This window comes from Triturus cristatus, chromosome 1_1 (genome assembly GCF_964204655.1).
Source record: "Triturus cristatus chromosome 1_1, aTriCri1.1, whole genome shotgun sequence".
In the NCBI taxonomy this organism is placed as follows: domain Eukaryota; kingdom Metazoa; phylum Chordata; class Amphibia; order Caudata; family Salamandridae; genus Triturus; species Triturus cristatus.
In genome coordinates, this window is record NC_140579.1 from 236,347,358 (window position 1) to 236,374,366 (window position 27,009).

General features: G+C 48.4%; 1 protein-coding gene across 19 annotated transcripts in view; it reads left to right on the plus strand.

Moving 5' to 3' along the window:
- LOC146870056 (retinoblastoma-binding protein 5) overlaps positions 1 to 27,009 on the plus strand; it is a 529,113-nt gene that overhangs the window by 330,181 nt on the left and 171,923 nt on the right. For 12 of the 19 annotated variants that reach the window (XM_085627588.1, XM_085627519.1, XM_085627459.1 and 9 more), the window contains one exon: positions 7,860 to 7,937. In XM_085627588.1, the coding sequence (XP_085483714.1) occupies positions 7,860 to 7,937 (78 nt within the window). Of the gene's footprint in view, positions 1 to 7,859; positions 7,938 to 8,778; positions 8,850 to 27,009 lie in introns of all 19 variants that reach the window. The other 7 variants (XR_014968878.1, XR_014968866.1, XR_014968858.1 and 4 more) reach the window with 1 other exon arrangement.

Consider the following 27,009-nt stretch of genomic DNA (forward strand, 5'->3'; position numbering starts at 1 on the left):
CGCCCAGGATGTGCATTGTTGCAGGCCCAGGAGAGCAGGGGCTCTCCCACCCAGGGGTCTAGCAACATGTCTGCTGTGTGGCAGCCTAGGCAGCCTCAGGGCAGACGTGGATTGTAGGTTAGATTTAAGGGGGCATCTCTAAGATGCCTTCTGGGATGCTTGGTACATTAAATCCCACACTGGCATCAGTGTGGGTTTAATGTGCTGAGCAGTTTGATACCAAACTTCTCAGTCTTCAGTGTTGCCATTATGGTTCTGTGGAGTTCGTGTTTGACGAGTTCTCAGCACCATGTACTCTTAAATGGCAGCACTGCACTTACAGTGCCCAGGAATGGACCTGGGTACTGTAGGGGCACAGGGCTCCTGCTCCTGTGCCCACACTATTGGCATAAGGCACCCAGCTAGCGGGGTGGCTGATATATGCAAAGGCAGTGTAGGTGATGGGCATGGCACACAGGGATGTGTGCCATGTCGACTCTTTGTTTTGTCTTGTACCCAGACACCCAGCCTGCAAAGGCAGTGTGTGTGTGTGTGTGTAAGGGTACAGGGCCTGTAAGGGTGGCACAATGATTGCTGCAGCCCTTAGAGGCCTTCCCCGGTCACAAGGCCCTGGGTACCTAGGGTACCATTTACCAGGGGCTGACATGTGGCCAGGGTTTGCCAATTTGGGTTTTGTGTGTTTTAGGGAAGGAACATAGGCCCTGGGCACCTGATTGGCAGGAGTCCAGGGCACACTCAGTCAAAGTACATTCAGCAATTCAGCAAAAAGTGGGGGCATACCATGCAAGAAAGATGGCACTTTCTCACAGGCATCAGCGGCATCGGAGCTCGAGATAGACCTCGAAAATGAAGAACTGCCGCAGGGACAAGGTAACGTGACTACCGAAGACCCCTTGCCCTCAAAAACTTCGAAAAAACACAAGGCTTCGGCACCACCTCTGCCTTTTGGCCAAGATCGGAACCGAGACGACGTTGCTGCCCCGCCTCCGGGCCCTGCTCTGAAACAACCAGTCAAGCCTTCCGTCTCGTTACCAGGTCACCAAAAGTCCTCTTCGGAACCAAAACCCTCCAGTTCCAAGCACAAATCCGGCTCCGAGCCGAGATCCTCCGTGCCGAGACCCAAGCAGCCTTCGGAGCCGAAACCTTCCACACCGAAAGGCCAGCATCCGTCCGCAACGTAAACAATGACACCAAAAACCTTGGCGCCGAAACACGAGACCCCTTTGGATACGAAAGTGGATACTTCTCCGTTAACACCTGATCTTCAGCAAACGAGGCTACATAATAATCCAGAGACTGGCCATATTCACACAAAACCACCTCTAAAACGCAAGTTTCAGGATGATGACGCTTCGTACAAGATCCCCTTGAAGAAAAAATCTGTAGCTACAAGTCCTTTCCATCTGCCATCACATCCACCACCTCCGTCTCCACCTGAGAATCCTTTGCAGATTACACATCAGGATTCCCCACAATCTCACCATGATGATGACGATGCAGATGATCCATTACACAATTGATCCCCCAGGTATACTGATCCAGACCTTTACCCAGTCAAACCTTCTCCTCCAGACAACAATGTATCACACCAAGAGCTCCTTGCCGGGGCTGCGCATTGCCATGGAGTAGAACTACACAAAGAATCACTACAAGAAGATTTTTTGTTTGAGACTTTAGCGTCCACACACAGGTCATCACAGACACTTCCATGCTTAAAGGCATGATGTGACATGCCGATGAGTTTTTAAAGACCCAGTCAGAGCTCGCATCTTGACTCCTAGAGTGGACAAAAAATCTAAGGCCTCTCCTACAGACCCTATATTTATCAAGGGACAGTTGCCATTAGATTCCTCAGTAGTATCTAATGCTCGTAAGCGGGCAAATTCTCAGACGTCAGGAGATGCTCCTCCGCCAGATAAGGAGTCTAAGTTAATTGATGCTTCTGGCAAGCGCGTAGCTGCTCAGGCTGCAAATCAATGGCACATTGCAGATACGCAAGGCTTTTTAGCCAGGTATGATGGGGCACACTGGGACGAAATGGAGCAATTGCTCCAAAATCTTGCAGATGAGCATAAGGCTAAGGCACAGGACTTAGTAAATTACGGTAAGCTCATTTCTAATTCCTCTATACGATGTGCTCTAGATGCTGCAGACACTGCAACTAAAGAGGTTAGCAGCAGCATCCTGCTTAGGAGGCATGCTTGGTTAAGGATTTAAGGGTTTAAACCTGAGGTCCAACAGTCAATCCTTAACACACCCTTTGATAAGAAACATCTATTTGGTCCTAATGTAGACAAAGCATTAGAAAAAATAAAAAAGGACACTGAAGTAGCTAAATCGATATGAGCACTCCAGACTACATCCAACAGAGGCTCCTATCATTGCTTCTTTAACTGGGGAGGGTCAAAAAGCCCACCCCCAGATCAAAATACTTCAACTTACAAAGGTAACAACCAGTCCTCTCCCTCCAGAGGGTTTTTTCGAGGTTATAGAGGCAACAACTTCAAGGGTAAGGGCAACACACCCCGCAACTTCTCTTCCCCCCAACAAACAGCGACTTGCCCACGGCCCCCCCCCCTGATTACACCACACCTGTCGGGGGAAGACCTCGACAATCTTTCCCGATTTGGCAGTCTATAACTTAAGACAAGTGGGTGCTTGGAATTATCCAACATGGTTATTGCCTGGAGCTTACCAGCAATCCCCCAAACATTCCACCTCGATCTCACAAGTTATCTCCAGAACACATGCACTTGCTAAAACAAGAGGTTCAGTCCCTCTCACTAAAAGAAGCAATAGAGCCAGTTCCAATACAGTACCAGGGGTTTACTCTGTATTTTCTCATCACCAAAAAGGACAGTTCCCTAAGACCTATTCTGGATCTCAAGAGAGCTAAACCATTATATACTGTCGGAGCACTTTCACATGGTGACACTTCAACAGGTACTCCCACTTTTACAAAGAGACGATTTTATGTCTACTCTAGATTTAAGAGACTCATATTTTCTTGTTCCGATTTATCCGGCTCATTGCAATTACCTCAGATTTGTGATAGCAGGCAAGCATTACCAGTTCAATGTGCTTCCCTTCAGAGTGACTACAGCGCCCAGAGTTTTTACCAAATTTCTGGCAGTAGTCGCTGCTCATCTCTGAAGACAACAAATTCATGTCTTCGCCTATCAGGAAAACTGGCTTATCAAAGCCAGCACTCAACAGTACTGTCTACAGCACACATAGATCATAATAGATCTACTTCATCAACTGGGGTTTACCATCAATGCTCAAAAATTTCACTTGCATCCGTCACAGATGCAATAGTACTTAGGATCAGGTCTAGACAGTCAAAGGTCTAGCCTCTCCCAATGTAGCCAGAATATGCAATATTCAGACTGCATCTACATTTTCAACCTAACCAAGCTTTACCAGCCAGAGTGTTTATGCAGCTGCTGGGAATGATGGCATCTTGCATCGCAATTGTACCCCATGCAAGGCCTCACATGCGTCCCCTAAAACAGTACTTAGCACGTCGGTGGAATCTGCCGCAGGGTCAATTAACCGATCTAGTGTTGGTAGAGAGCCGTACCCATCGCTCTCTGCAGTGGTGGTACCCACAAAACTTACCAAAAGGACGGCCTTTCATCGACCCTATTCCACAGATCGTTCTCACAGCAGACTCATCTCTCACAGGTTGGGGGGCTCATCTCAAAGGTTACACAATACAGGGCCTGTGGAGCAACAAGCACAAAAGACTCCACATCAACTATCTAGAACTTTTAGCAGTTTTTCTATCCCTCAAAGCTTTTCAGACTCACCTTATAGCCAAAACTCTTCTAGTTCAAACAGACAACATGACAGCGATTTATTATGTACAAAAACGGGGGGGGTGGCACACTCTCTCGAACTGTCGATACTAGCGCAAGCCATTTGGAATTGGGCAATCTATCACAAGATTTATCTTCTGTCAGAACATCTCCCAAGAGGAGACATCAAATCCACGAGTGGGAGCTTCATCCCCAAGTTCTCCTTCCCTACTTCCAACAATGGGTTTTCCACAGATAGACCTGTTCGCCACAGCCAAAAACGCAAAATGCCCAAGCTTCGGCTCAAGGTTCCTACACCCCCTCTCAAATGGCAATGCCCTATGGATGAACGGCCTACGCTTTTCCACCACTCCTGATCATTCCGCATGTGGTTTGGAAACTCATAAAAACATCCCTCACACTAATCCTAGTAGCTCCCACATGGGCCCGGCATTCATGGTACACTACCCTGTTGGAGCTATCAATAGTTCCACATCAAAATCTTCACCTCACCTCCAGTCTCCTCCCACAGAACCATAGAGAAATCGAACATCCAGATTCCAAAGAACTAAATCTAGCGATCTGGCTCCTGAAGTCTTCGAGTTTGGTTATTTAAACTTACCACCAGACTGTATGAATATTCTAAAGGAAGCAAGAAGGCCTACCACCAGAGCTTGCTATGCAGCTAAATGAAAAAAGATTTGTTATATACTGCAATAACCAAATCGATCCTTTAAATGCATCTATACAAAACATTATTTGTTCTCTCTTACATTTACAACAAACTGTACTGGCTTACTCATCTATTCGTTTGCACCTGGCAGCAGTAGCTGCGTACTTACATAATAGACGACATTTGTAACTATTCAGAGTTCCAGTAATCAAAGCTTTCATGGAAGGATTAAAAAGGGTAATACCATCAAGAATTCCTCCTATCCCAGTATGGAATCTTAACATCGTTCTCATAAGGCTCATGGAGCCACCTTTTGAACCACTGCACACGTGCCCTTTACATTTTCTCTCTTGGAAGGCTGCTTTCCTCATTGCCATCACATCACTGAGGGGAGTTGGTGAGCTACAGCCATTAATCTTAGAAGAACCCTTCTTTCAGCTACACAAAGACAGGATAGTTCTACGCACTAACCATAAATTCCTTCCTAAAGTAGTTTCTGCTTTTCATATAAACTAATCGGTTGAGTTATCAGTTTTCTTTCCTCAAGCTGCTTCTGTAGCAGAACACGCTCGTCACACGCTTGACGTTAAAAGGGCTTTACTGTACTACATAGATAGGACAAAAGACTTTCGCAAAACAAAACAACTGCTTGTTGCATTTGCTCCACCTTTACAAAGACAATCCTATCTCAAAATCTGGTATTGCCAGATGGATTGTTAAATGAATTAAAACATGCTATATTAAAGCCAAAATAACTTTAACCAAACCCCTAGAGCGCATTCCACTCGCAAAATTGGGGCTTCAGTAGCCTTTTTAGGCAACATTCCTCTAGCTGACATACAGCTACATGGTCTACACCACACACATTTACTAAACACTATTGTGTAGATGTGTTAGCCTGTCAACAAGCTAATGTAGGCCAAGCAGTACTTAATACACCATTTCAATCAACTGCAACATCTACAGGTTTGCCACCGCTTTGGGAGTATACTGCTTTGTAGTCTATGCATAGCATGTGTATCTACAGCACACATGCCTTGAAGGGATAATGTTACTTACCCAGTAAGCACCTGTTCTTGGCATGTAGAGCTGTAGATTCACATGCGCCCACCCGCCGCCCCGAGGAACCTGTAGTTGTTGCAGTTATACATTATACATACATACATACGCATGGACATCTTTATACTACTCTTACTCCATTCTCCCCCTCTTGCGGGAAAACAATCTAACAATGGAGTCACCTTACCTCGTGACTAGGAAAGTCTTCTTCGAAGAAAAACAACTTGGAAACATCCGGACCCAACACTAGATGGCAGGCGTATGCAAAGCATGTGAATCTACAGCTCTGCATGCCAAGAACAGATGCTTACTGGGTAAGTAACATTATCATTTTTATTGAAATCTGCAAATTACATCTCAAGTGCGATAAATCTGTAACTATGCTATAAAATCCACAGCCACAGAATTATATGAATCCACTGGTCCTAACCTTTGTTTTATCAGCAGCGTTTTCTTGAAAGGTAAACAAAATCTGAACATTCTAATTTAAGGAGTGCACTCTGTTATCTGCACTTTGTAGAGAACAGATGCAACAGTCTTCTTTCTGTATGCAAAATTTGTTTTTTTTAACAATGCAAAAAGTATTTTCCCCTAAATCCTACATTTGTAACTACATCATTGGGTATAGTTTGCTTCTTTTTACTGTTGCTAATCAGAGTAGTACAGTATTTCACTTCTATATCACTTCTGTCTTCTGTTTTAACAAATAAACGAACTGACCCATAACAAGCATGCAGTATAAAAAATACATATTGGGTAAAGTGATATTTTACCGTATTCTCATCTCACGGTTCTGGTGACAGCTGCAAAACTGCTGCAGTCTTCATGATTTATGTTGTCACCTGAACGCCTTGCGATGGCTGTATTGGACATCAATACATAGTTACATGAGGTGTATCAAGTATGTAACTCTAAACCGAGACAGACACACACACACACACACAGGTTCAAGTTTGTTAAATGTACTTACTTGAAGTTTGTGCCAAATGTTATCACCCAACATTAGGTTTGCCAACTTTCTTTTAGGACCATAAGACATCTGCAAAAAAAATAATCACATACGTGAGGAGTGGTGGGCACATATGTATTAAATCAAAAAGACGCGCGGCATAACAGAGTCAAAAACTCTTCTTTATTTGCTGTGGCTGATGTGGGTAAAACTGTTAGCTCAATCATTGCACCCTGGTTTGTACAGTGAATGCACTTATACTACTCTTTAGCAAACAGCAGTGCACTGCTAGAAAGAAAATGTGTTGTCTGCTTTTTCTGGTGGTTCTTAGTGGACTGGTCATATGTAAAGTGGCAACGTGTTCCTCTGTGCATACATTCACTTAAAATTCTGGCAAGGCAGAAAGCTGTAATAGAATGGACTATATAGTATAAGATGGCTATATTAAACTCACTTTTTACACCCATCTCCAGATCATGGGAAATGCTGTTTTGCAGCATGTGAATCTTGAATATGTTCATGCGCCAAAAGATAAGGTTAGTTACCTGAATTAATCGTTTGACGAGATTCTATATTCATGCGCTCCTTAATCTATCCCAGTGAAGAGGAGTACGGGCATACTATTGATAAATAACGCTGGGCTTAGCTTATAAACAACGTATCAAGACATGCAAACATTGTATTCTAAGGCTTCTCCAGTGTCTGGCATTATTGGCTTCCGGTTGACGTTACCATGGGTCATAAATCATATTGACTATGCTAAATGCCCACAAAGTGACTTTAGACATGTAAGCTAGATGTTTTGTAAGTTGACTACTAGACCGTCAAAGGTGCACTGCATGTCAATCTAGCAGTAGGCTAGTTAACTCAAAACCTCCTTCCTTCCTTGACAACCTTTCCTAGTGATTTTGAGGTAAAAACACAACTCTCGTGAAACAGACTTAAAATGCTGTTTATAGCCTCCAGTACTTAAGTATTCACATCATTCTATTCAACATGTGGGTCAGGGAACAGCCCACCCACTCACAGTATATTTCTGCTGACAGACTACATTTCTGAGTTTCAAGTAAATATATAATTTCTTAGAAAACTAGAGGTAAGTGAGAGAGACACTGCAGCTGCTTGTTCTGTACCTATTGTACCTGACCAAGGTTTACACTTCTAATGCCTCTGCTGTGTATATACAATGTAGAAACTCTGTCTTTCATTGTAGCATATGTAATACCTGTTTAGTATATTTCACAGACTCTTTACCATTGATTCTGCTTTATATCCTTTGACGAATGAGTGAAACCACTATTTTGGGCTATTTTTGCTTTTTTGCACTATCTTTACAATATTGTAGTTTTGCTCACTCTTCCCCTTCCGCCCTTCACAGAAGTCCACCCACTGTTGGGCGTCAAGGGGGATGGCAAATCCAAGAAGAAACAAGGGGGCCGCCCAAAAGGATCGAAAGGTAAAGAGAAAGATTCTCCCTTTAAACCGAAAATCTACAAGGGGGAGGCTGGGCAGTGACAGCTTGCTTTGGCGGCCTTCCTTTGTGCCTTTTCCCATCCTGCCTCACTTAGGTTAACCCTTTCTCCCTATTTGCCCTGCAGGTTTGTTTAAATCTCTCCCAAATCCAGAATTGACCTCTGCTAATTGGGTGTGCTTCTGCATTCTCCTAGTATGCATGTCACAAACGTGTGCAGAAGTAAGGTATTCCCTTTAACTTTTAACAAAAACACTCTGGCACAGTATAAGCTTCAACAAAGAAAGTGTCACCTTAAATTTGTTTGCAATTTTATTTAAGGGAAGAGCTTCATTAGTCCTACCTACTTTGTCTCTATGGGTCTTATTGTAGATTGCTCTTATGGCACTTTAAATCTTTACATTTGCAACACCTGCTTAGTGGTATGGTCTCTGTGCAGAAAAACCTTATAAATTATTGATCTTTCTTTTGACTTCATTCTTCCATGGTAGGAGATATTCTGGAGATGTTGGGTATACAGTCATTTGACATTTATAGTTGCTTTTATTTTATTTCCAGAGCAGTATGTTAGTGTGACTCGATTGAGTGCTATCATCCTGGCTTGTTCAATATGCTAAATACACCTTACTTGGAAGCGCACTGTTTATATGCATGCCATCAGTTCTTCCTAGGATTTTTAAAGACCTGATTTTTGGAAGAAATATAACAGTTGCTGTAAAAAAAGTTAAGCTCTGTTAAAAAAAAAATACAGGGGTTATTTAAATCACTTTTCCTGAAAGTAGCAAGCACTGTTTACAGTTGTTTCTTTTTCTTGACCCTGTTTCAGGCAGGTCGCTCCCCCACGCCACACAGCACCACCTGTGTGCACGTGTCCCCTGATCTCTGCCACCTTCGTAGGTACGAGGCCCCTGTGGCCCTGGTTGTATTGTGATTCCTGTATCTCTGCTATCACTGTGGTCTCTCCTTGGTAAATTGCCGTTGTTGCCTCTTTTTGTGCCCCTGGTTGTATTGTGATTCCTGTTCACTGTATTGTTACCTAATATTTGTTGTTGTTTTCCCTTGCTTCTGTGCCCTAGTCTCGCCCGTTTTTCCCGCCGCTGCGTCCCTGCGGCCCCGCCCCCCTGCTCGTCCCATTCGTCGGCCTGCTCACGCCTCCCAGTTGCTCCTCCCTCCCACCTCCCCTGTGAGAAAGTGGCTCTGTATATACTGTTCCCTAATAGGTACAGGGTGTACAGAGTCCACAGTCCCCCAGAGGCTGATAGAGGTCAAAGTTAGGTATGACCTTACTCTCAAAAGTGGTAGCTTGGTCGAGCAGTAAGGCAGTACCAGAGGACAGTGTAAAGCATTTATTGTACACACTCAGTCAGCAAATGGTTTCACACACTCAATAACTGAACTCTAGGCCAATGGTTTATATATATAAAATATATGTTTGTTTTATTTTTAGAACCACAAAAGGGGGTAAAAATATACTTTCTCAGAATGAGAGGTTGAATATAAATACTTTTGTTTTAAGCAATAAATTTGTGTAAACAGTCACAGTTGGTTGCAATAAACAATCCTAGTTCCTAAACATAACAATGCATTGAGCTCAATGGTAAATTCAGGTTATTTGTAATAAATTACTTTTCAGATTACTTTTGGAATTCCAGGTCTGGCTCCTAGAACCAGCCTGGGGTCAGTATTCAGAATCAAGTAATGAAAGTCGACTTAATAACTGTAATGATTTTTAAAGAATATTTAGCTATTTCAAAAGTTAGCACTTCGAAAATATTTCACAGAAAACATTCAATGGATCTCTATGGCAAGAAATTCACATTGCAGGTAGAGTACTTTATCGTTACTTTAGTAATCCAGGACTGGGTGCCTAGACCCAGGACTGGGGTCCTTATCAAAAGCAAGTAAGTAATTTCGTTTGCAGAAATGGTACGATTTTAAAAGAATATTTCAAATTTGCAAAAATAGACACTTAGAAGAAATTTCACAGAAAAGCAGACAATGGTTTCCTATGGGAGAAAAATGAGTTAGAGGTAAGTATAGTTGTGAACACTTTTCAGAGTCAGGGCTGGGCACCAAGATCCAGCACTGGGAGTTCACCTAGGAGCAGGTGAGTAAATTCGTTTTTGTCACTTGGCTGACTTTTGGTGAATTTTTGCAGTTTTGAAAAGTTCACACTTAGAAGATTTTTGAAGAAAAAGCCAGTCAATGTTACCCTATGAGAAAAATGAAGTTAGCGGTTTAAGGGTAAGTACTCGACTGGTAGTGTTGAAATTCCGGGCATGGACTCAGGGGTCCCCCAGTGTCAGGTAGGTACAGTTGGTTCACCCTCAGCGGTTTCAGGACGGCCGGGTGCAGAGAGAGTTGGGCCCAATGTTATCCTATGAGGGATGGGGGGGCCTTGGTTGGTGGCTGCTGTCTGGCAAGCCACGCGGTTGTGGGAGCTGGGCTCCTGGTCACTTACTCAGGGCAAGTGGGGAAGTAGGTTAGTGTAGAGAGGGCACTGCCAGGGCCACTCGGGCGGCTGGGTGCAGGGTGCTTTTGAGCCTTAGGGCGCTCAATGGAAATCAATGGGAATGTTCCGGTTTGGAAAGAGGCTGCAGGCTCGGGGACGAGGATGTTTCAGGTGCCACCACCACTTTGAGAGGTAAGTTGGGTAGTTGTAGGTTAGGTGGGTACCCCGGGATTGGGCACAGGGGGTCGCAGGGCGCCGGGTGCAGGGGTGCCTTTTGACGTCGGGAATCTTACCCTCTGGTTGATCGCGGCTGGGGTGGCACTTGGTTCTGAGGCTGCAGGCTTCTTCCGGGATGTCGAGGGGGGTCCTTGGGTGCCGGACTCTGGGTCACAGTCGCCGTGGGGTCGTCCTCTGGGTCTTTGTCCACTCCGGCACTGGCCAGGCTTGGCTGGTGCAGAGTGTGTTGGGTCCGCGGTCCCGGGCTGGTGCCAGGGATAGCAAATAGGTTTCTTGAGTAGAGCCTCTACTCGTGGGAGTCCCAGGGGCTTAGAGCTAAAAGGTAGCCAGGTCCTCCGGGGTTGGTGAGGTTGCTGGCCACGAGGGATGCCGCGCTGGTGCAGGTTCGAGAGTCGACAGGCCGGTAGGGTTGGGGCCAAAGCAGTTGGTGTCTTCTTCTCTTTTTAGCAGCTGCAGGGCAGGTCTTTGTTCTTCTTGCTCTTCTTGTCGTTTTCTATCTGGAATCTGGGGAAGGAAGGTTCAGGGGGGCCCCTAAATACTAGATTTAGGGGCGTTACAGGTAGGTGAAGGCCAGGGACCAATGGGTCCTTGTCCTGGTTTGGGTACACCCCCTATCCTGCCTCTCTCCCGTGGGAGGGGGGCAGTAGCCTAATCCTGATAGGGTAGGGCCTCCCATCTTCAAGATGGCGAGAGCCCGGAGATGTGCTTCACCTCGCCTCCCCCACCTGAGGGGTGGGGTGGGCAGGCTGGCACATCCCCTGTCCTTATTTGGGGTTTCCGGCCAAAGCTTCCTGCCAGAGTGGGGGGTTGCAGTGGCCTGGGGAAGCTCACAGAGGCGGCATGCCTTTGAAGCTTCCCCCTGCCCATCCTGGGGGAGGAGATTTAGCACCTCACCCAGGATGTGCATTGTTGCAGGCCCGGGAGAGCAGGGGCTCTCCCACCCAGGGGTCCAGCAACGTGTCTGCTGTGTGGCAGCCTGGGCAGCCTCAGAGCAGACGTGGATTGTAAGTTAGCTGTGAGGGGGCATCTCTAAGATGCCCTCTGGGGTGCTTAGTACATTAAATCCTACACTGGCATCAGTGTGGGTTCAATGTGCTGAGAAGTTTGATACCAAACTTCCCAGGCTTCAGTGTTGCCAATATGGTGCTGTGGAGCTCGTGTTTGACAAGCTCTCAGCACCATGTACTCTTAAATGACAGCACTGCACTTACAGTGCCCAGGAATGGACCCGGGTACTGTAGGGGCACAGGGCTCTGTGCCCCTACAGTACCCGGGTCCATTCCTGGGCACTGTAAGTGCAGTGCTGTCATTTAAGAGTACATGGTGCTGAGAGCTTGTCAAACACGAGCTCCACAGCACCATATTGGCAACACTGAAGCCTGGGAAGTTTGGTATCAAACTTCTCAGCACATTGAACCCACACTGATGCCAGTGTAGGATTTAATGTACTAAGCACCCCAGAGGGCATCTTAGAGATGCCCCCTCACAGCTAACTTACAATCCACGTCTGCTCTGAGGCTGCCCAGGCTGCCACACAGCAGACACGTTGCTGGACCCCTGGGTGGGAGAGCCCCTGCTCTCCCGGGCCTGCAACAATGCACATCCTGGGCGAGGTGCTAAATCTCCTCCCCCAGGATGGGCAGGGGGAAGCTTCAAAGGCATGCCGCCTCTGTGAGCTTCCCCAGGCCACTGCAACCCCCCACTCTGGCAGGAAGCTTTGGCCGGAAACCCCAAATAAGGACAGGGGATGTGCCAGCCTGCCCACCCCACCCCTCAGGTGGGGGAGGCGAGGTGAAGCACATCTCCGGGCTCTCGCCATCTTGAAGATGGGAGGCCCTACCCTATCAGGATTAGGCTACTGCCCCCCTCCCACGGGAGAGAGGCAGGATAGGGGGTGTACCCACCCCAGGACAAGGACCCATTGGTCCCTGGCCTTCACCTACCTGTAACGCCCCTAAATCTAGTATTTAGGGGCCCCCCTGAACCTTCCTTCCCCAGATTCCAGATAGAAAACGACAAGAAGAGCAAGAAGAACAAAGACCTGCCCTGCAGCTGCTAAAAAGAGAAGAAGACATCAACTGCTTTGGCCCCAGCCCTACCGGCCTGTCGACTCTCGAACCTGCACCAGCGCGGCATCCCTCGTGGCCAGCAACCTCACCAACCCCGGAGGACCTGGCTACCTTTTAGCTCTAAGCCCCTGGGACTCCCACGAGTAGAGGCTCTACTCAAGAAACCTATTTGCTATCCCTGGCACCAGCCCGGGACCGCGGACCCAACACACTCTGCACCAGCCAAGCCTGGCCAGTGCCGGAGTGGACAAAGACCCAGAGGACGACCCCACGGCGACTGTGACCCAGAGTCCGGCACCCAAGGACCCCCCTCGACATCCCGGAAGAAGCCTGCAGCCTCAGAACCAAGTGCCACCCCAGCCGCGATCAACCAGAGGGTAAGATTCCCGACGTCAAAAGGCACCCCTGCACCCGGCGCCCTGCGACCCCCTGTGCCCAATCCCGGGGTACCCACCTAACCTACAACTACCCAACTTACCTCTCAAAGTGGTGGTGGCACCTGAAACATCCTCGTCCCCGAGCCTGCAGCCTCTTTCCAAACCGGAACATTCCCATTGATTTCCATTGAGCGCCCTAAGGCTCAAAAGCACCCTGCACCCAGCCGCCCGAGTGGCCCTGGCAGTGCCCTCTCTACACTAACCTACTTCCCCACTTGCCCTGAGTAAGTGACCAGGAGCCCAGCTCCCACAACCGCGTGGCTTGCCAGACAGCAGCCACCAACCAAGGCCCCCCTATCCCTCATAGGATAACATTGGGCCCAACTCTCTCTGCACCCGGCCGTCCTGAAACCGCTGAGGGTGAACCAACTGTACCTACCTGACACTGGGGGACCCCTGAGTCCATGCCCGGAATTTCAACACTACCAGTCGAGTACTTACCCTTAAACCGCTAACTTCATTTTTCTCATAGGGTAACATTGACTGGCTTTTTCTTCAAAAATCTTCTAAGTGTGAACTTTTCAAAACTGCAAAAATTCACCAAAAGTCAGCCAAGTGACAAAAACGAATTTACTCACCTGCTCCTAGGTGAACTCCCAGTGCTGGATCTTGGTGCCCAGCCCTGACTCTGAAAAGTGTTCACAACTATACTTACCTCTAACTCATTTTTCTCCCATAGGAAACCATTGTCTGCTTTTCTGTGAAATTTCTTCTAAGTGTCTATTTTTGCAAATTTGAAATATTCTTTTAAAATCGTACCATTTCTGCAAACGAAATTACTTACCTGCTTTTGATAAGGACCCCAGTCCTGGGTCTAGGCACCCAGTCCTGGATTACTAAAGTAACGATAAAGTACTCTACCTGCAATGTGAATTTCTTGCCATAGAGATCCATTGAATGTTTTCTGTGAAATATTTTCGAAGTGCTAACTTTTGAAATAGCTAAATATTCTTTAAAAATCATTACAGTTATTAAGTCGACTTTCATTACTTGATTCTGAATACTGACCCCAGGCTGGTTCTAGGAGCCAGACCTGGAATTCCAAAAGTAATCTGAAAAGTAATTTATTACAAATAACCTGAATTTACCATTGAGCTCAATGCATTGTTATGTTTAGGAAATAGGATTGTTTATTGCAACCAACTGTGACTGTTTACACAAATTTATTGCTTAAAACAAAAGTATTTATATTCAACCTCTCATTCTGAGAAAGTATATTTTTACCCCCTTTTGTGGTTCTAAAAATAAAACAAACATATATTTTATATATATAAACCATTGGCCTAGAGTTCAGTTATTGAGTGTGTGAAACCATTTGCTGACTGAGTGTGTACAATAAATGCTTTACACTGTCCTCTGGTACTGCCTTACTGCTCGACCAAGCTACCACTTTTGAGAGTAAGGTCATACCTAACTTTGACCTCTATCAGCCTCTGGGGGACTGTGGACTCTGTACACCCTGTACCTATTAGGGAACAGTATATACAGAGCCACTTTCTCACATTGGTGGATCAGCGGTGGGATACAAACTTGCATTTGTTGGACTACTTGGTTACCATCTGATCACACGACAGAACTCTTAAAAATTGCCTTTAGAATTCTGATTGGTTTTTCCAAAATTACTAAAAGTCTTGCTAGGGCCTTGTTTAAGTCCCATTAGAATTTTAGAAAAATAAAAGTCACTATAGTCAGGGTAGAGGGTTAGAACTGTCAGGTTAGAATGTCTCAAACAAACCCAGCTATTAGTGATAATAATAACATGGACCTGGTGGAGGAGCTCGACCTCACACCTTACTTACACTTGTCTTTCAAGGAATTGAGGTCCTTATGTAAACTCAAAAATTTACAAATGGGTCAGCATCCAACCAAACAAGGGCTCCAGGAGCTCCTGGCTGAGTATGCTAAAGACCACCCATCTGAACATGGTGATGGCCAGTCAGATGAGGAAAGGGAAACAGGGGAGGAGGACAGCAACCTCCCCATACTATTCCCTAGGGAGGAGATGGCACCCATACCCTCCAACTCAAGACATAGCATCTGGGCACCTAGAGACCACACAGGTGGCTCTGGTCCCAGAGACAACACTGGGGGACCCCCCAGTGAAGAGGACAGCCTTGTGAGGCTGGCCAAAAGAATAGATCTAGAGTCCAGGCTCCTGGCTCTAGAAAAGGAAAGGAGAGAGATGGGTTTAGCACCCATCAATGGTGGCAGCAATAATAAAAACAAGGATAGGGAGGAAACTTCTGACCTTAAAATCCCCAAAGGGATTGTCCCTAAATTTGAGGAAGGTGATGATATCACCAAATGGTTCACAGCATTTGAGAGGGCTTGTGATATCAGGAAAGTAAAGAAACCTCTCTGGGGGGCACTCCTGTGGGAACTGTTCTCTGGTAACTGCAGGGACAGGCTTCTGACTCTCTCTGGGCCAGAAGCCGGATCCTATGACCTCATGAAGAAAGCTCTGATTGAGGGATTTGGATTCACCACTGAGGAGTATAGAATTAGATTCAGGGGGGCTCACAAAACCCAGACCCAGTCCTGGATTGATTTTGTAGATTTCTCAGTGAAGACACTGGATGGTTGGTTAGCTGGACATGGTGTGCAGGATTTTACTGGATTGTACAATTTATTCATGAAGGAACATATTTTGAGTAACTGCACAAATGAAAAGTTGCATCAGCATTTGGTAGACCTAGGTCTAATTTCTCCCCAAGAATTGGGAAAGAAGGCAGACCACTGGGTCAAGACTAGGGTGACCAAGACAACCACTGGGGGTGACCAAAAGAAGGTGGTCACAAAACCTCCCCAGGGGAAAGGTGGTGAGAATCCCCAAGATAAAAAGTCTGAGTCTTCCAAAGGGCCCCAAAAACCTGTTCAGGTGGGTGGGACCCAAACTACTCCCTATGTGCCCCAACCATATAGGGGGAAGAACTTTGATCCCTTAAAGGCCTGGTGTAATACCTGTAAGAAGCAGGGACACCTAACTGTATCTTGCCCCCAAAACAAAGCCCCTAAGGCACCCAGTACAGCCACTCCTGGGGCAGCAAGTATACAAATGGGATCAGAGGTGTACCCTGAGCAAATCTGGGAACACACTTAAGCAAGTTTAGTCTCCTTGGGAGAAGTGGAGTTTGCCACTGTGGCTGTGTGGCCCCCCACCTTAAAGAAATACTTACAGTACCCCTGGGTAAATGGAACTAGGGTAGAAGCTCTGAGGGATACAGGTGCCAGTGTCACTATGGTGAAAGACACACTGGTTTCCCCTGAGCAATACTTGATTGGGAAGTCTTACCCAGTCACCAGCGCTGACAGGGTCACCACTAGTCATCCCATGGCCATGGTAACATTAGGCTGGGGGGGGGGGGGGTTACTGGCCTGAAACAGGTAGTGGTCTCTCCAAAGTTGCCAGGTGCATGCCTGCTTGGAAATGATCTGGAAACCTCAGCCTGGGCTGAGGTTGAGTTAAAGGCCCATGCAGCCATGCTGGGCATCTCTGAATTGGTGTGTGTGCAAACCAGAGCACAGAGCAAGAGGAAGGGTGAAAAAGTAGGTTTGGAGCCTGGAATAATGGCCCAACCAACCAAGAGGAAGGGCAAGGAGACTGGGGGACCAGCTTCTGTACAGCCAAACACTCAGAACCCCTCTCCCCCTGGAGAGGATGTAGATACCCCTGAGGGAACTGAGTCCATGGAGCTTGACCCTTACCAGGTTGAACTCTTGGGCCCAGGGGGACCCTCTAGGGAAGAGCTGTGCCAGGGCCAGCGAGACTGTCCCACTCTTGAAAGCCTGAGACAACAAGCTGCTTCAGAAGCCAGGGGAGATGTCGGTGGTACCCACAGAGCTTATTGGGAAGAGGGATTACTGTATGCTGAGGCAAGAGACCCCACTCCTGGAGCCACCAGGAGGGTGGTAGTGCCACAGAAGTACAGGGAGTTCCTCCTAACTTTGGCTCATGACATCCCCCTAGCTGGACATCTGGGGCAATCCAAAACTTGGTAAAGGTTAGTGAGTCACTTTTACTGGCCCCAGATGCACCAAAAGGTGAAGGAGTTTGTCAGCTCCTGTGTTACCTGTCAGGCCAGTGGCAAGACAGGTGGCCACCCAAAGGCCCCCCTCATTCCACTACCAGTGGTGGGGGTCCCCTTTGAAAGGGTAGGTGTGGACATTGTGGGTCCACTTGAACCTCCCACAGCCTCAGGGAACAAATTCATTCTAGTAGTAGTGGATCATGCTACTAGGTACCCTGAAGCAATTCCACTTAGGACTACTACAGCTCCTGCAGTAGCCAAGGCCCTCCTGGGTGTCTTCACCAGGGTGGGTTTTCCTAAGGAGGTGGTTTCAGACAGAGGTTCCAACTTCATGTCTGCTTACCTAACACACATGTGGAAAGAGTGTGGAGTGCAGTACAAGTTTACTACACCCTACCACCCACAAACCAATGGCCTTGTTGAGAGGTTCAACAAGACATTGAAAGGTATGATCATGGGACTCCCTGAGAAACTCAAAAGGAGGTGGGATGTCCTGTTACCATGCTTGCTTTTCGCTTACAGGGAAGTGCCACAGAAGGGAGTAGGTTTCTCACCCTTTGAACTTCTGTTTGGTCATCCTGTAAGGGGACCACTGTGTCTTGTAAAAGAGGGCTGGGAGAGGCCTCTTCAGGAACCCAAACAGGACATAGTGGACTATGTGCTTGGCCTAAGGTCCAGAATGGCTGAGTATATGGAAAAGGCATCCAAGAACCTTGAGGCCAGCCAGGAGCTCCAGAAGCACTGGTATGACCAAAAAGCTGCACTGGTTGAATTTCAACCAGGGCAACAGGTGTGGGTTTTGGAGCCAGTGGCACCAAGGGCTCTCCAAGACAAATGGAGAGGCCCTTACCCTATCCTAGAGAGAAAGAGTGAGGTCACCTATCTAGTTGACCTGGGCACTAGCAGGAAACCCAAAAGGGTCATCCATGTGAACCGCCTTAAACTCTACAATGATAGGGCTGACATCACCATGCTGATGGTGACTGATGAAGAACAGGAAGCAGAGAGTGAGCCACTCCCTGACCTCCTATCCTACAGCCCAAAAGATGGGTCAGTAGATGGTGTGATTTTCTCAGACACCCTCTCTGCCCAACAGCAGACTGACTGCAAGCAAGTCTTGCAACAATATGCTAGCCTCTTTTCCCTGACCCCTGGTCTGACAAGCTGGTGTACCCATGATGTGGACACTGGTGACAGTGCACCTGTCAAGAACAAAATCTATCGACAGTCAGATCAAGTCAAGGAAAGCATCAAAGCTGAGGTCAGCAAGATGCTGGAGTTAGGGGTCATTGAGCCTTTAGAGAGCCCCTGGGCTAGCCCAGTGGTTCTGGTCCCCAAACCTCATCAACAGGGTGAAAAGAGAGAGATGAGGTTCTGTGTGGACTATAGAGGGCTCAACTCTGTCACCAAGACAGATGCTCACCCTATCCCAAGAGCAGATGAACTGATAGACAAATTGGGGGCTGCCAAATTTCTCAGTACCTTTGACTTAACTGCAGGGTACTGGCAGATTGGCATGGCCCCAGGAGCAAAAGAAAAGACAGCATTCTCCACCCCTGATGGGCATTATCAGTTCACTGTGATGCCCTTTGGGTTAAAGAATGCCCCTGCCACCTTCCAGAGGTTGGTGAACCATGTCCTGGCTGGGTTGGAGTCCTTTAGTGCAGCTTATCTTGATGATATTGCTGTCTTTAGCTCCACCTGGCAGGATCACCTGATCCACCTTGGGAAGGTTTTAGAGGCTCTGCAGAGTGCAGGTCTCACTATCAAGGCGTCCAAATGCCAGATAGGGCAGGGCACTGTGGTGTACTTGGGCCACCTTGTAGGTGGAGGCCAGGTACAGCCCTTACAACCCAAAATCCAGGCCATCATGGACTGGATAGCTCCAACAACCCAGACCCAAGTCAGGGCATTCCTTGGCTTGACTGGGTACTACAGGAGGTTTGTGAAGGGGTATGGGTCCATTGTGACCCCCCTCACAGAACTCACCTCCAAGAAAATGCCCAAGAAAGTTAACTGGATAGTTAGTTGTCAAAAGGCTTTTGACACCCTAAAAGAAGCAATGTGCTCAGCACCAATTCTAAAAGCTCCAGATTATGCCAAGCAGTTCATAGTGCAGACTGATGCCTCTGAGCTAGGGATAGGAGCGGTCCTATCCCAGACCAATGATGAAGGCCAAGACCAACCTGTTGCTTTTATAAGCAGGAGACTACTCCCTAGAGAGCAGCGTTGGAGTGCCATTGAGAGGGAGGCCTTTGCTGTGGTTTGGTCCCTGAAGAAGCTGAGGCCATACTTGTTTGGCACTCACTACCTAGTTCAAACTGACCACAGACCTCTCAGATGGCTAATGCAGATGAAAGGGGAAAATCCAAAACTACTGAGGTGGTCCATCTCCCTACAGGGAATGGACTTTGAAGTGGAACACAGACCAGGGACTGCCCATGCCAATGCAGATGGACTTTCCAGGTTCTGCCACTTAGACAATGAAGACTCCATAGGACAAGGTTAGTCTCATCACCTTTCGTTTGGGGGGGGGGGGGGGGTTGTGTGAGAAAGTGCCATCTTTCTTGCATGGTATGCCCCCACTTTTTGCTAAATTGCTGAATGTACTTCGATTGAGTGTACCCTGGGTTCCTGCCAATCAGGTGCCCAGGGCCTATGTTCCTTCCTTAAACCACACAAACTCCAAATTGGCAAACCCTAGCCACATGTCAGCCCCTAGTAAATGGTACCCTAGGTACCCAGGGCCTTGTGACCAGGGAAGGCCTCTAAGGACTGCAGCACTCATTGTGCCACCCTCAGAGGCCCTGTACCCTTACACACACACTGCCCTTGCAGGCTGAGTGTCTGGGTGCAGGACAAAACAAAGAGTCGACATGGCACACATCACTGTGTACCATGCCCATCACCTACACTGCCAAGGCATATGTCAGCCACCCCTCTAGCTGGGTGCATTACGCCTATGGTGTGGGCACAGGAGCAGGAGCCCTGTGCCCCTACAGTACCCGGGTCCATTCCTGGGCACTGTAAGTGCAGTGCTGTCATTTGAGTACATGGTGCTGGGAGCTCGTCAAACACGAGCTCCACAGCACCATATTGGCAACACTGAAGCCTGGGAAGTTTGGTATCAAACTTCTCAGCACATTGAACCCACACTGATGCCAGTGTAGGATTTAATGTACTAAGCACCCCAGAGGGCATCTTAGAGATGCCCCCTCACAGCTAACTTACAATCCACGTCTGCTCTGAGGCTGCCCAGGCTGCCACACAGCAGACACGTTGCTGGACCCCTGGGTGGGAGAGCCCCTGCTCTCCCGGGCCTGCAACAATGCACATCCTGGGTGAGGTGAGAAATCTCCTCCCCCAGGATGAGCAAAGGGAAGCTTCAAAGGCATGCCGCCATTTGAAGTTTCCCCAGGCCACTGCAACCCAGCTTGGCCTGAGGAAACCATGCAAGAAAGATGGCACTTTCTCACATCCCCCTTATAATGGCGGCTGCTAGGCAAGCCCGTCTGCGCCCATCCGCGCCAGGACCGCACCCAGCGCCTGGCCCCCGCGAACGCCACGACACCGCTACAATGCCAGCACCCTCCACACACTCAACACCGGACGATCACACACCTGCTGCCTGGCTGCCCCAAACCACGCACCCAAGGACCCTTCTCCTGCCGGAACTGCAGCTTCACCAGCCTCCAAACCGCCCACCGAGAAAGGACGCAACTACCTCAGATACATCTTACTCGACACCCGCTCTGCCTGCAAACACTCCATCGAACTCCGGGACCTACTCGACTCCACTTCTCCAGACGTCGCCTTCCTGACGGAGACCTTGATGAACCCCTCCTCGGCACCCGACATCGCCATAGCCATCCCTGACGGCTACAAGATCACCCGTAGGGACTGCACCAACAGAACAGGAGGAGGAATCGCCATCGTCCACAGGAACACCCTCAGAGTCTCGACCAGCACCGACGACACCCTCAGCACCGCCGAACACCTGCACTTCCAGATCCACACTGATCTGAACACCACCCTCAGAGGAATCCTCGTCTACAGACCCCCGGACCCCGGCCACAGTTCAGCGACTCCATCGCCGATTTCGTATGTATGCCCTTGCCTCCACAGACTGTATCCCCCTCGGGGACCTGAACTTCCACCTTGAGAACGACGACAGCAACTCCACCACCCTGCTCGACAACCTCGCCACCCTCGGACTCCAACAGCTCATCACGACTCCCACCCACTCTGCCGGACACACGCTCGACCCCATCTTCTCCGACAGCAACCACGTCACCTTCAGCCACTCCACTGGACCGACCACCGCTGCATTCACTTCACCTTCCGGAAACTCACCACGCACCACCGCACTCAACAGATCCCCCGCCGCAGCTGGAGCAAAGTCACCGAAGACCAGCTAAACACCACCCTCGCCCGAAGCCCACCTGTCGACCCCACCGACACCGCCGCCTGCAACCTCAGACAGTGGATCGACGACTGCGCCAACACTCTCGCCCCGATCAAGAAACCCTCCAACAGACACACCAACAAGAAAGCCAGCTGGTTCACTGCGGACTTCCAGGCCTCCAAGCAAACCTGCCGAAAACTAGAGAAGAAATGGCATCGCGAACAGACACCAAACAGCTACGCAGCCCAAAAGAACGCCATATGCAGACACCATCACCTCATCAAAGCCGCCAAAAGGGCCTCCTTCAAGGACCGCCTAGACAACAATGCACACAACAGCAAAGAGCTCTTCAACATCGTGAACGAACTCTCCAACCCCAGCTCCAACACCAACGACATCCCACCATCGCAGGACCTGTGCGACTCCCTTGCCACCTTCTTCCATCGCAAGATCAGACATCCACGACAGCTTCAACAACCTGACAGCCACCGAGACCTCTGGCCCCATGGCCACCACCCACATCGATCCCCTGCTCACCTGGACCAACATAAACGACGACGACACCATCCAAATCATGAACACCATCCACTCCGGCTCTCCATCAGACCCATGCCCACACCACATCTTCAACAAAGCCAGCGCCACCATCGCACCCCATCTCCGCAAGGTCATCAACATCTCCTTCGAGACCGCGACCTTCCCGGAGAGCTGGAAGCACGCCGAGATCAACGCCTTACTCAAAAAACCCAATGCTGACCCGAAGGACCTCAAGAACTTCCGTCCCATCTCCCTGCTCCCGTTCCCGGCAAAGGTAATCGAGCAGACCGTCAACAGACAACTGACCTGCTACATCGAGGAGAACTGCATCCTAGACCCGTCCCAGTCCGGGTTCCGCCGCCACCAATGACATCAGGGCCCTGCTGGACAACGGCGAGACCGCGGCCCTCATCCTCCTGGACCTTTCAGCCGCCTTCGACACAGTCTGCCACCGCACCCTAAGCACCTGCCTCCACAACGCAGGGATCTGAGACAAGGATCTGGAATGGACCACCTCCTTCCTCTCCGGCAGAACCCAGAGCATTCGCCTCCCCCCCTTTCCGATCCGAAGCCACCGAGATCATCTGCGGAGTACCCCAAGGATCATCCCTCAGCCCGACATTGTTCAACGTCTACATGGCACCACTCGCTCACGTCGCCCAACTACACGACCTCAACATCATCTCCTACGCCGACGACACCCAGCTGATCCTCTCCCTCACCAAAGACCCCCTCACCGCCAAAACCAACCTCCACAAAGGAATGAAAGCCGTCGCCGAGTGGATGAAGAACAGCCGTCTGAAGCTGAACTCGGACAAGACGGAGGTCCTCATCCTCTGCTCCACACCCTCAGCCTGGGACGACTCCTGGTGGCCGACCTCTTTGGGAGCAGCACCGACACCCACCGACTACGCACGCAACCTGGGGTTCATCCTGGACTCAACACACTCCATGACCAATCAAGTCAACGCCGTCTCGTCCTCCTGCTTCAACACCCTCTGCATGCTCCGCAAGATCTACAGGTGGATCCCCACCGAAACTAGAAGAACAGTCACCCAAGCCCTCGTCAGTAGCAGGTTGGACTACGGAAACGCCCTCTACGCAGGATCCTCGGCCAAACTCCTGAAACGACTACAACGCATACAGAACGCCTCTGCACACCTGATCCTCGACATCCCCCGCCACAGCCACATCACACCCCACCTGAGAGACCTTCACTGGCTTCCTGCCAATAAGAGGATCACCTTCAAGCTCCTCACCCACGCACACTAGGCACTCCACAACACCGGACCGGCATACCTCAACGGACGACTCACCTTCTACATCTCGAACCAACAGCTCCGCTCCGCCGACCTCGCCACCATCCCCCGCATCCAAAGAGCAACCACCGGTGGCAGAGTGTTCTCCCACCTCGCCGCAAAGACCTGGAACACCCTCCCCATCCTCCTACGGCAGACCCAGGATCGACTAACCTTCAGGAGGCTACTCAAGACCTGGCTATTCGAGCAGTAGCAGCACCCCTCCCTTCCCTCCCCCAGCGCCTTGAGACCCCCACGGGTGAGTAGTGCGCTTTACAAATATTCTGATTGATTGATTGATAGATCTTCCTGATATGTCTCAAATTTTTAGAAAAGGCAAGTTCTGTGCTGATAGATGTTTACTGTAACATGTAACTTCTGATAAGAGGAATATCTGCCATTTTATCTCCCTAAAATAACGCTAATCCCTGAAAAACGAAGTAATAATATTGCCTCAAACAGTGTACCAGACATACAAGAATTTGCATACCTGATTCCACTTATTTAACTCACATCAGGTCAGTACCACTAGAAGCAAAGTGCTCTGATAGAACGATCCAGTAAGTTAGCAATAGTGATTTGCAGCAAGCTTTAATAGTATTTAGAAAAAATAAGTGTAATCTGACAAAATTATATTAAATAATTTTATAATTAATTCTGTATATCACGAGATAACAATTGAGAAGGAATTGCAACATCTAATTTTGATGCTTGCAAATGGAAAGAAAAAAGAGGGAAAAAAGTGCTCAGTACTGTTAGAAAGTTCAAGATGTGTGTGTATCCAAGAGATGCCAATGGACCATACATCCTCAAAAAACGTTTTTTAAGCTAATCAATTGTAGTACATTATAATCCAACTCAGTCAGATAAGTGTTAGATCAATTTGCCAATTACGTCAAAGGCGGTTTGGTCCACTGTGAGTCATTTTCAGAACAGAAGATTATCTAAAGTTGGCCGCAGACACTGACTGTGACAGCTTTGCCATCTTGATTATTGCTTTGAATAAAAACATATCTAGATTAATTTGTTTGTTTTCTGCTTCTCCTTGAGCTTCATCCACCTGATTAAGGAAGCTTTACTGGAATGTTAGTCTTCCCAGCTTCACGTTTTCTGTGACCAAATTTTCTGTTTGTAGGTGCACTGTGTTCATCATAATACTTGCATAATCACAGTGACCACCTGACCCTTCTATCCTTATTTATTTGACCCGAATACACAAATATCGCCAGGTACCTAATATTGTTCATTTCTCTTTAGCATCACAGACTTTCATGGACATTGCCACCAGTCCCAGGCTTTAGCATTACATCTAAAAATTACAATTAATTACAAGTAAAAAGTAGTAGTGTGGTCGAGTAGTTTAGGCTTATCAAAGGGGAGAGTTGAGCATTTGTTGTACGCACAGTCAATAAGTGGGACTCACACTCAATAAAGAAATCTGACACAAATTTATAAAAATAACACCGATTTTTATATTATTTTAGGCACCAAGATTTCCGTGATCAGGTAAGTACTTGTATGTTAACCTTTGAGAAGAACATACACTTCATAGGACCGCTTGTCAATGACTTAAAGGGTTGTTCTTCAGGACTTAACGTAAGTAGGGGTTAAGGTCCAAGGCAGCACCAACAGGACACCTCGGTCGGCTCTGGGACGTTCGGGTGCAGAGGAGCTTTTTGATGTTGGGTGGCACAGTCAAATCATGGAAAACGGTTCCTGCAAAAAGAAGCTGCAAGCAGCGACTGGGAGGCCATTTGGTTCGAACCGAAAGAGGGGCTGGGGTCTTTAAGGTCTCTAGAGCCGAGATGCACCGTCGGTTGATCTTGACACAGGATGTAGCGCTCGTGTGCAATCGTCTTTGGTCCGGTAGGCGGTCAGAGGCACTCTGTTTCAGTGAGCCCACCGAAAGAGGCTGCAGACAGGGACTGGGAGACCAGTCCGGCAGAACTCAAAGGTGAGCTCATGTCTTTGGGTCGTCTGGGTGCTAGGGACTCTGTCATTTAACTTGGACTCTGGCTGTGGGGGTCGGGTGCAAAGGTGCTGTCAGATGTCATTAACACTTGCTTCAGGTGACGACCTGGAGTTGGGTTCACAAGAGGACAGCTGGTTCACTCTGGATGATGACTTCTGTGGGGCTGACGCCCCTTATCAACTGGTCGGTCTCTGTGGGGTCGGTGTCCGGATTGGACCTCCAACAAGTCTTGGCTGCTGCTAGGGGTCCTGTACCCTGGAGGGTCTAGCGTCTCATTACTCGTTGGGGGAGACAGGGCTGACCTCTGCAAGCACAGAACATCTCCTCTTGGGTGGCTGCTGCGTTGGTGAGGCTGGGATCAGTAGTTCGGTAAATCAGAGCTTGCGTTTCGGTGCCTGCAGGATGCAGCGAAGCAGCTCCTTTACTTCACAGGAAATGCAGGCTAATTTGCAAAGTGCTGGAAACTCTCCCAGGCTTTTGGAAGCTGAACAGCTGCAGGAAAAGTCATCTTTGCGGCAGTTGTCTGGGACAGCAGACAGGCAAGCACAGTTGGTGCCAAGTCAGTTGCTGCTTCTCATTTCTTACTTTTTGTAACTTTTCGATGTCCTTCTTCTTGAGTCAGTCGATATTGTCTCTCTGGTGCCAGGGTCACCTGTAAATACTAGATTTAGGGGAGTAAAAGGTATTAGCTAATAGGCTACTTACCATTGGGGTCACTACACTCTCTATATGACCACTTCCTGAGGGGAGTGGGCATAACCCTGTCCTAGAGTTCCTAATTCCACCAAAATCAAGATGGAGGAATCCTTTCCTTAGGGGTGTGACTGGCCTGGTAGTGTGCCATGCCTCTCTGCATATCTAATTTCCCATCTGTTTTGGTGCCAAATGTGCCTCAGTCCGCAGGGGGTGGCATCTCTGAGGTTTAGGGAAAGCCGGGGTCGTGTATCAAAGGCGGCAGAGACTTTGTAGTCCCTGGCCCTGATATGCTAAATCACTATCCATCATGCTGAAAGCGATGTGAATACCTTCCTCCAGAGTAGGCATTGTTCCCAACCTCCTAGGAGCGTGGGATGTCACCCCTGGGTGTAAGAAACTTGTCTGTGTTGGCAGGCAGGACAGGGACAGTCAGCCAGTTCACTAGAGGCTGGTAGGTTTTCAGGGGCTACCTCTAAGGTACCCTCTGGGTGCATGTATTAATAAATCCATCACTGGAATCAGTGGGAGTTTATTAATACGAGGTGGTACCAAACACTATAGGTTTCAGTGAAGCCATCATGTAGCTGGGGAACTTGCAATGACCAGTGCCCTATGTGGCTTCCCTATTCACTTGTACCATCTAGCAATTGAACTAGACAGCACAGGGACATATCTGCTCATGCATGTGTCCTCACATGTAATATAATACACCCTGCCTTAGGGTTGTAAGGCCTGCTGTAGGGGTGACTTACATTTATTGCATGCAGTGATGGGGGCATGGCACACAGGGAGTGTGCCATGTTGTTTTCACTTTTGTCTGCACCATTTCACTCGGTCTGCATGAGTTTGGTAGTGGGTCCCTTAGGGTGGCACAATACATGCTGCTGCTCTGAGGGAACGCCAATCACAGACCAGATATGGACTAC